The 10,907-nt window shown below is 39.3% G+C and overlaps 1 protein-coding gene across 1 annotated transcript in view; it reads left to right on the top strand.

Moving 5' to 3' along the window:
• The first annotated feature begins 3,322 nt into the window (after positions 1–3,322).
• MAP3K8 (mitogen-activated protein kinase kinase kinase 8) overlaps positions 3,323–10,907 on the top strand; it is a 20,208-nt gene continuing 12,623 nt past the window's right edge. Inside the window, exons 1-3 of the mRNA XM_029283083.1 lie at positions 3,323–3,687; positions 7,591–7,755; positions 8,887–9,148. Coding sequence (XP_029138916.1) covers positions 3,346–3,687; positions 7,591–7,755; positions 8,887–9,148 — 769 coding nt within the window. The 5' untranslated portion in view covers positions 3,323–3,345. The remainder of the gene's footprint in view (positions 3,688–7,590; positions 7,756–8,886; positions 9,149–10,907) is intronic.

Below are 10,907 nucleotides of genomic sequence, written 5' to 3'. Positions count from 1 at the left end.
TGTCTTCCTTTTTTCCCATTTGTCCTTTCCAATTGTCCTCCTTATTCTTTTTCAGATAATCCTTCCTGGGCCAAACCAGACTTCATTAGGACAGTGGGCTCATGTATTTAATTTTGTTTAGAGTTTGAATCTGCAGTAGGAATTCCAGTATGACATTCCAGTTGCAGCAAGATTGAAAGGGTGTTTTTTTCAAAAAAAATGGCACAAAGTCCATCAGTGTACAGCTAGAGAACATCCATGTGGAAAACCCAATGGAGGACATTTAAATATTTGGAGGAATCCCCTGGGGAAGACTTCAGGCAGCTCTCCAAACAAACTGAAAAACAATTTTATTCATCTATTTTGTTTCAATATATAAAACCATCAGTGATGTGGCCAGCCCAAAACTGAGCCTTAAATTTACAAAATTTAAGTTGGAATGTTTTCTGCTCTTTGTGGCTTACACACACAGAGAGAAAGTGAGACTACTGAGCTCCTTGCTTGGTTTCAACTTGACACAATCTGGTTGAGCACACCAAGAAAGTTTGTGAGCAATATCCCCCTTCCTTAGTTTCTCTGTGACCACAGAGAGCCCCTTCAGCTCTCTCCCTTCCGTTTTTCTGTCCCTGAAATTTCCTGCTTGCTTTTTGAAGGTGTGAGTTGCTCCTCTTCACATTTTGGACAAAGCTGGTTGGCAGCTCTTAGTCACCACAGAAGAGACCGAATTCTTAAGACAGAAATGGCAAATGTGCTTTCCACTCAGCTTTCGCCCAAAGGCTCCCGGCCAGGAGAAATAAGATAAAAATCTTGGACCCAAAACTACAGCTACGCACGCTACATTGCCAGGCAGCTTCAGTAGATCAGATGTCACTTAACCTTGGGAGGAGTTGACCCATATTTCCTGTCTCTTGTGTCACTGTCCACTTTTTCATCCTTCCATCTGCAGATGCAGATAGGCCTGATTCTGTCCACTGGTCCAGGTGAGTCAAGGGGGACCTGCCTGCCTGTCGGTCTAGGTAGGTTTAGGTATAGGTAGAATAACAAAAAGGAGAGTGATTTCAGAGAAAGATCCTTTATTCTTCATCAGGTCTAAAGATCCCAAGTAGGAAGATGGATTTGTGCTGGCTGAGCCTTTCTTTCAGAAGCCCTCCTTTCCTCTTGAATTTTCTTTTTCCTTCTCAGATTTCAGTGCCAAATAATTTTAGCATAATGGTACAATTCTCCAGAAAAGAGGCTTTCCTTAGAATTGCTATCTTCATAACATTTCAAATTCAATAGCAGTAGATTGGAGAAATCATTGCTTAATATGTGCTTTTTATTATAAAATCTGAAAATAAATGTATTTTTACAAGCCAGTTCTCATTCTTTAAAAAAAAATAAAAAAATACAGGAGCATTGTCTACAGGGAACAGTTGGGGGATTCCCAGTGATCTAATTATCTAAAATAATGCAATCCTTGTTTTTACAGGTTTTTAAGGAAGCCCTCTTATGAATAGGAAGGCTTCTTCTTCTGATTGAGCATTGGGAAGTGATTTTAGTTGACATGTCAGTTTGGGATTCCTGTAACTTCCCTTCCCTTCCTCAGCTTTGTACTGGAACTATGTCAAAAATCTGCATAGAAAAAAAAAGTAAATTAGAAACAATGTAAAGGGAAAGTTATCTCTATGATATCATTGTACAGTAATGTAGAAAATGTTGGGAACTTTCCTATGGCAATGGGGCACATCATATCTAACACTCCTGTCCTACAGTTTCTGCTATTTTACGCAGTATTTCCAGTTTTCCCCATGGAGAGAATTCCTGTGCACTAAAAAAATGTCTTTCCTTCCTAGTTTTTTCCCAAGTTGCAGGGTCCATTTTTTTCAGATTAGCAAAGTGTTAATCTACTGGTTGTGACAGAAGTTGATTTGCCCAAGTCCACCGTTATGGGCTGAGGAATATTGGCTCAAAGTCACCCATGCAATTTTCATGCCTGACTTGGACTCAAACTCACAGTCTCCTGGTTTCTAGCCCGTTGTCTTAACTACTAGATCAAACTGCCTCTTTCTCTCTTTTTCTTCCTGGTGTTTTTCCTGCAATTGCAGGGTCCACTTTTTTGGGGGGGATCAGCTGAGAGAGTTAATTCGTTGGTTGCAACAGGCACATTTCAGCCCATATGTGAAAGAAGTCCTGGGATTTCTTTGGGACTACTTGGATCCTGAGTAGATATTGTTCCAATCAGCCATGGCAGCTATTGGTGAATGAAGTTCAAGCATGAGAAATAAATGTGATATGGAGAAGACCAAAGCAAAGGTTGCTGCTGCTTATTTTGCAGAAGCAGCAGGATAGTTTAAGGACAGAGAATTGCAGAATTAAGTTCTGTCACACTTTTTCCTCCCTTCCTCCTCCGCCACCCTCGTTTAGTAGGTGATAGTTGGATCACTCAGAGTGGTGACCATCTACATGCAAAGAGCTGTTGAAAAGATGGGTTCAAATAATACCACCGGAAAATCTTAAAGATTATAATCAGTCTACTTGGGCAACAGGAATTGACAGCAACTTGATGTCTCAGAATTAATTAAAATAGTTGCTATTTTCCATCATATTGGAGAGCAGCACTGGCCATCCATTCCAAGGAGAAGAATCATAGTTCTACAACGTTTGCTGAAAATGCAATTCCCAACAGTTCCAATCAGAATTGCCTAAGGTGATAGACGTTGGGAAGTATAGTTCTGTAACAACAGAACTGCCACTGTTCCCCACATTTGCATAAGATTTCAGTGAGTACGTTCTGCTTCAGCATGGTTGATAATATTAGCACTTAAATGTATTTTGATTATCTGCTGCAAAAGGGCATAAGACATGTGAAACTCCTTTCAAAACCAACGGTTGTCTAAAATACTTGGAGATTTTCTTGAATTCAGAGGTACTTAAGCATATGCAACTCTGGAACAGACCTACTGCCAACACAAGTTGCTGCAAATCAGACTTATATCCTGATCACACACTGCTTTCAGCAACCTTTTGCTCTCCAGATGTGTTAGATATTAGCTCTCCTAGTCTTCAGTCATATTTAACCTTGGTGACCAGGAATAATAGTTAACATTTAGCACATCTGGAGGATAGTTTTTCAGAGGAGCTTATTTGACATACCTCTGGTTTCAGTGGGCTTTCTCCAATTATACAGGGCCTTAAAATGTGCTGGTTTGCGTTTTATGATTAGATAGACTGCACAATTCTGCTTTTTCCCCTTCTTAAATGTAGAGATTTGTAAGTTGTCCTTAGCATATTTCTGTTGTAGTATTTCCTCTGTTGCAATTTCTTAACCAACCATAAAATATTATTCCTTTTTTTTTAGGTAGAATAAGAGGAAGAGAACATACAGTAATGGAGTATATGAGTACTGATAGCGAAAATAAGGAAGAAATTGACTTACTGCTGACAGATTTAAATATGTCGGACGTAATTGACATCATGGAGAACCTTTATCCCAAAGGTGACCTGACAATTTACAAAGACAGCCTCATTGCTCTGCATCCGGAAAAGAACAATAATGAGGAACGGACCGAATCTTTGCTGTTCAGCCGAAGAGAAGTTTCTTTGCTTTCGTGTGTCAAGTATGGGACTGTGGAAGATCTACTTGCATTTGCCAATCAGGTGTCAAACACTGCAAAGCAAATATGCCCGCACAGGAGACAAGAATCTGGAATCATATTAAACATGGTATGTGTTTTCTGAAACCTCCATCAGCTATTCTGCATGAATGTATTTCACATGGATCTTGGCTCAGAGCTGTGGTTTTGTAGCTGGATTTTGGAGTCTCCACAATTTAGGTCTAGCTGATAAGATTTTGCTGACCAGCCATTGCTGTCCACAGACATTCCTATACTCTTATCAGGCTGTAAAATATCTAAGTATGGGAGTTAGATATTACTTAATTCCAAAGTGGTGAGATGGTAAACTTTGACTAATAGTCTCAACTACTGCACCTTATTTGAGTGACTTTGGGCCTCTCACACTTTTTCTCATTTCCATGTGTGCCTCAGAGTTACTGCTGTGGAGAAAAGGGAGGGAAAGGTCCTCAGGTTACCACTTGAAGCTCCAGGAGAAAATTATATTGTACAGGAAAATGGATCCTGGACTGAGCTGTGGAGTCTTTAGCTTGGATTTAAGTTTTCTTTTGCAACTATAATGAACAAATCTCGGAGTGCAATACTGTGATTAGCACCTAACTGAGCTTGGCTTTTCTCAAAAAGATAAGCAAGATTGGATTTGATTAATACTTGCTGGGAGGTCAATCCCAGGTTGTAGGTTAGGCTGAACAATCAAAAGGAGGCAATTACAGCCTTCCACATAGTGCCCAAAATTTGACATGGATGTGTCAAATGAAGTTGCCAGGCATTGAGCTTGCTGTGTGAGGCTTTATTGTATGTTGATTTATTTTCTTAAAAAGAGAACTGCATCTATGAACATAAAACTAAAACAGTTTGCCCCTTATTAGGATGTATAAAATTATCTCCCTGTGACACCCTGTATGAAATTACATTGAAGCTGCCTTTCAGTTATTCTGCCTGTCTGCCTGTCTGTCTGTCTGTCTAATTTATATAGCCACCCATCTCATCAAAGTCATCTTTTGTGCATTCCCCAACTTTAAATCTCAGATGTGATGCAATTGAAAATCTCATGTAAAAATACAGATTGAGACAAATATCTAAAATCTGAGCATTAAATGTGTTAGTTAATTAATATACCACCCATCTTCACCAATAAAGACGACTGTAGACAGCATACAAAATGGTAAAAATATAAAAACAGTTTAAATTATTAAAATTATGCAGTTATCTATCAGGTATAGTGGCAGCATTCTCCTTTGTCTCCAAGGATGGCATATTTGTGAGTCCTTATTTATGGTTGCTGTTTTATCAATCCTTGCTCACAGTTGCTATTTGCAACCCTGAGGACTAGAAAATTAGGTATCCTTGACAAAAACAAATTAAAGATGGAGTTTCCATAACAGGTTGAAATTAAGACCAGGAAAACAGGATCTTCAAGCTTCTTGTCACTTCTCATAAAGACAGGTTGCCCTTTGATTTCTGTCAGTGTTTTTAGATGAGAAAAAGTAAGTCTAGGTTATAAAACAATGGTAAGCAACAGCTGTGAGAAACTATTGGATGGAGCTAGTTGGCTTTTTGGTTTTGTTTTTCATATGTTCAGGACTTTTCACAAGGTTTTCTAATCAAATAGCATATCAACAATGTCTTGCCAGCTCATTCTCCATTCTGTTTTTCAACTTTAGCTTTGCTTGTGTGCCAATTCAATCATGGCTTCAAACACAATTAAACTTCCACAATACAGATTAATCTGTGTAGAGGCAGTTGAAATCCCACTATTTTAGAGCAGTTGAAGTTAGGCTTAAATATAGCGATCTAGTTGCTATACGTGAGCTCACCCCCAGGTATTTTGATAGCTTTCTCTTGATTAATTTTCCTTTGGAGAATTTTACCTTGTTAAAAAAAAATCTTATACTTTCAAAGAACCATTCAGTCTTTGCAATATGTGAATGATTAAATTTCAAATTTCTTCTGCATGATCTATTCTGAGAAAAATAATTAGTTTCTACTCCTCTGCCAACCTCCTAATACAACCTTTGAAGGTAGAATACCTTGTATTTGCTTACCTCTCATAGCCAAACTTGCAACTCTGTAGAGCAAAAGGTTAGGAGATGGCCAGAATTGCCTAACAAACTACTAAGAGGACTCCTTATGTAAGCCTGTTGATTAGGCTGTCAATCAAGCTGTTGTTGCCAGACAATTAAGTGCAATGTATGCTTTATGCAAGGCTAATCACCACTTGGAATTATAAATATTTCCAAGATGAATTGAATACTTCACATGCTGTTCCCATTTTATTGTTCTATATAAAGACTGCTATGGTCATGGAACTGCTGTGTTCTGAAAAGTAGAACATCAGCAATGTTCTGTTAGATACAGAGCTGTAGCTTAGAGTTGCTATCATCTTACAGGTTTTGTTTGTGAAGACCTAGATTCTGTCCTAGATATAGGTAAAAATGTTTTGAAATCAGGCTTCAACTCTGGTAACTTCATGCACATATCCATGCATTTTTCATGGCAGTGTTTCAGAAGTAGTTCATTCCTGCCTCCTTTTGGTATTCCTTTATCTCTCCTCTAATTATCTGTCAGCCATAGGTGTCCCAATGGTCTCTTAACTAGAAAGTGTTTCTCAACCTTGACAATTTTAAGGCATGTTTTATCAGGTTCGCCTGATTCACCAGTTGCGGCCTTTTCTGGACCGGGACGCCTTACACACAGTCACTCATGCTCTTGTCACCTCCCGCCTGGACTACTGTAACGCTCTCTACGTGGGGCTCCCTTTGAGGAGCACCCGGAGGCTTCAAATGGTCCAGAATGCGGCCGCGCGGGCGGTGTTGGGAGGGACTCGTCGCTCCCATGTGACACCGCTGCTGCGCGAGCTGCACTGGTTGCCAGTGGCCTTCCGGGTGCGCTTTAAGGTGTTAGTTACCACCTTTAAAGCGCTTCATGGCATAGGACCCGGTTANTGGAACGAACTACCCCCCGAGATTCGGATAATTCCGGATCTCCTTACCTTCCGTCGCGCCCTCAAGACATGGCTCTTTCAGCAAGCGGACCTGACCTAGGGTGGATTTTATACTGGGTTTTTTAGGAATTTGGAAGACGCAACTTTAAATTTGGTTTAATTCAGTTTTAAGGGGGGGATTGTATATATGTTTTGGTTTTTAAGTATGTTGTGCGCCGCCCTGAGTCCCGTCGGGAGAAGGGTGGCATATAAATTAAATTAAATAAATAAATAAATAAATAAAATAAATAAATGTGGACTTCAACTCCCAGAATTCCACAGCCAGCAATGCTGGCTGTGGAATTCTGGGAGTTCAAGTCCACATGCCTTAAAATTGTCAAGGTTGAGAAACACTGAACTAGATACACTACAGAGCTGTTCTTGCTTAGCTTCTGAAATCAGCCAAGGTAAAATAACTGCTGTTACCTACTAAGACTTTGTAAAGGTAAGTGAGAAAGGCCTTAAGAGATTGGGCAAAAAGTCACTGCCACAGGTACAGTCAGATAAGACACAGCATAACCTGCAATAGGATTATGGGCAGGGCAAGAGACTCGGAAGAGACATCCTAGTTTCTCAGATGATAAAGGAGGTGAGGAAGGATTGTACTTTCAGATTGCAAGATTCTGTCAATGTAGCTTTACAACAAAGTAGAATTAGCTCATCAGGTCAGATTCCTACCTGGTTTGCCCAGTGAGGACAATATCTTGCAAGTCTGAATCCAGCTGCAGGTTATACTGTCTCTTATCTGCCCATTCCCTTGGCAGCATCTGTTTGCCCAGTCTCCCAAGATCTTTCCCAACACCAATTACAGACTCAGGCCCTAGTAATTTGCAACAGAAAGATCTGGGGGAAAAATGTGAGACCTCAGAAAAAGCACTGCAAGGTAAAGGTAGATGGTGCATATTGGTTAATTCAGGTATGTGTATTCCAGTAAACACATCTGTATTTCAGTGTAAAAAGGTTGTAAAGGAGCATTGTGTTTTGACTTTTTCCTTTATCTTAAACATCTTTAAATAGATCAAACCCAAAAATGGGCGTTATAAGATTGACTCAGATGTGCTTCTATTTCCTTGGAAGCTAACCTACAGAAATATTGGGACTGATTTTATTCCAAGGGGAGCTTTTGGGAAAGTATACTTGGCACAAGATACAGAAACCAAAAAGCGGATGGCTTGCAAGCTGGTAAGATTTCTTAATTATCTTTGGTAATGCCTGTGACATGTTGGGCCTTCTCTATAATGCTGAAATAGATGAGACTATTTGTCCCTTTATGATAGGAACAAGCATTTTGTAAATGTAGTTACTCCAACATGCATACGGTTGACTCAAGTTTTGAAACTCTATCTAAGTAGGACATATCCATTTTTCTTCTTCTTTGGAAGAGACTCCATGTATACATCACCAGCAAATGCTGAAGTGTCACATATGTGAGATGGGTGGATATATAAATTTCATAGATAAATGTAATTATGGTAACAACCATCTGGAGGTGGATAACTATGCTGAAACTAATTAAGTCTGGCCAGGATAAGAAAGAATATCACTTGAATAGTCTTGGTTTGCCAATGAGAGATCCATGGAGGAAAGATAGAATAGCATTAGAAGAATGAGTCAACCAGAGCTTAATGCCCTTTGGGATGGGATGGGATGTTCTAAGCATTCTATCATAAAAAGAATAGGAAGCTTCTGCATAGGTAAACTTATATACTGATGACGGCATTCATGTGGTTTAAAAAGACATATCTACTAACTCCTCCTATATAGGTTTTCTAAAGAATATGAGTTCTGCCACTAATCCCTCAGTCCTATAGTAGAAATATATAGAAAGATTTTTATTTCTAATACTTTGCCTGAGTTGCTGTATTAAAGCAGTAATTTCTATCAATAGTCCACAATCCTGATGTCATCCCCTTCTTCCTGCTAGATACTCCATCATTCTCTGGCAAAGTTGTTAAGAAGATGGGTGAAGATCAAAGAAAGCTGGGCTTTCTCTGTCTATTATTGAGAACAAAGGGAGATTCCCCCTCCCTATTCTAGCTATAAATATGCTGAATTGGTTGGGGTCAGTTTGCTCCCCAGCATCAAAAAAAGACTTAGCTTTTCCTTGGGACTCAAGAGAGGAAGGTTGAGATTGAATGGCTTTCTGGATCTGCTTTCTTGTGGGTTTTTTTCCAAGTTAGATTTCCAGATGATTATGTGAACATGGGGTAGTATTCCACCATATAGATCATCAAATTAAGCTTTGCAGGCATTCTAGCAGAACAGTCTTTGCTTGGACAGTATAATTTAATCAGCTTATGTTTGGCATTGTAGGTCCCAGTGGAGCAGTTCAAGCCATCAGATGTTGAAATCCAAGCCTGTTTTCGCCATGAAAATATTGCTGAACTTTATGGAGCTGTCTTATGGGATGAGACAATCCATCTCTTTATGGAGGCAGGAGAAGGAGGCTCTGTGCTAGAAAAGATAGAAAGTTGTGGGCCTTTGAGAGAATTTGAAGTCATCTGGCTGACAAAACATATTCTCAAAGGACTTGAGTTTCTTCACTCAAAGAGAGTTATTCATCAGGATATCAAACGTAAGTTTGCATAGTCCTTATACTGTACAATATAAACTATATTCAGGATAACCCCAGCTTCTTTTAAGGTTATTTGGAGGTTATTTATTTACTGAAAATTACTTGGATTTCTGCACCCTAGGGACAAGGGATATCCAATTTATCTTTTATTAATACATTTTCATCTGCAGTGAGTAGATAATAAAGTAGAGAATGTTTTAAGGACAATATGTTATGTGGAAATGAAACGAGGTGAATGCTAGATGGGCTCCATGCACTGCAATCCTAACTATGATTGCTCTGAAGCAAGTCCCATTAAATTCAGGAATCTTGTTCACATAAGTAAGCATAGGAAAGTTGGGATGGCTGAAACTCTTACTGGGCTTAGTCAGCAGCCAGAAGCTTGCTAGCCTACTGTTAGTTTGGAGGTCTGCAAATTCCCACTGATATATAGATTTGCTATTAAAGAACATTATGAAGTTTTTTTTCCTTCCCATACATTTATGTTGTAACCCCTTGAAAAGAATAGAGTGATGCAGTCAGGATTAAACATTCTGAGAATGGAGGCATATGTCTTCTGTTTTAATTGGACAAATTCTGGACTCATGCCTACCACTAAACCATGTCTTGCCCAGCCATGATTTTATATTTACTTAACTATGACTTTATCCTTTAAACCTGACAACAAACACATGTTACAAACACAATTGGCTAATTTTACACAAAATACTATAGGCCAAAATCAAATAAACCACATTATGGCGTAGCATAAAGTGTGCAGTGGAAGTGTTGTTATTCATGAATGACTGATGACAAAAACAGGAACACTGAAGTTGGAACTGATCTCTCCTTTCTCTCATCTGCAAGAATTACTTTCTCTGTCCTTTGGACCCCCTGGTTGAATGTTACAAACATCTAGCATTCCTGGAGGGTATTGAGTTGCTCTGGATCATAAGGTTTAGGCCAGGGGTAGGCAACCTTGGCTCTTTTATGACTCGTGGACTTCAACTCCCAGAATTCCTGAGCCAGCCCTGCTGGCTCAGGAATTCTGGGAGTTGAAGTCCACGAGTCATAAAAGAGCCAAGGTTGCCTACCTCTGGTTTAGGCAGATGCTTGCAAAGGAGTTTAATTGCATGAAAGGCCTCTGTTCAAAATTCGGTAATATTTGGCATGGGGTGGGAGGGGATATCTGTCATTGTAGTGTTGATTATCCCAAAGAACTTCATTTCCTGAAATTTATCCAAAAACTCCAAATGTACAAGTCTGCTCTAGAGTACAGATTTTCCTTGACTTTTTACTGTAATAGGTTCGTAAATCATTGTGGTCGTAAGCTGAGGCATCACATGACCAGATCTATTTTTTTTTACTCTTTTTTTTTTGAGGCAGCTGCTAAACAAATGCTTTAGTCATTTAAGTTAATCCATTTTCTCCCTTTGGCGTTGCTAGAAACTGGAAGTAAATAGCAGAAAACCAGCAAAAAAAGATTGCAGATTGAATGATGACGAGATGTGAAAATTACCACAAATGCTGACTGATTGCCAAGCACATAACTTGTGATCATGGGATGGGTGTGCACCCATCATAACTTTGAAAATAGATAATTAAGTGACTGGTCTTAAATTGAGAGTTATCTATACTTAAAAGGGCATTTCCAGACCCAGAAAAAGAAAAGTTCTATGAAGAGAATTTCTTGTTTTTTATGCCTCCCTGTCCCTTCAGAGGCTTTTCTCTCTCTCTCTCTCTCTCTCTCTCTCTCTCTCTCTCTCTCTCTCTCTCTCTC

The sequence above is a fragment of the Protobothrops mucrosquamatus genome, unplaced genomic scaffold (genome assembly GCF_001527695.2).
Source record: "Protobothrops mucrosquamatus isolate PMUCROS unplaced genomic scaffold, P.Mucros_1.0 scaffold13, whole genome shotgun sequence".
Taxonomy (NCBI): Eukaryota; Metazoa; Chordata; class Lepidosauria; order Squamata; family Viperidae; genus Protobothrops; species Protobothrops mucrosquamatus.
The sequence above is the reverse complement of the archived record's forward strand: the minus strand, read 5'-3'. Positions and strand labels throughout refer to the sequence as shown.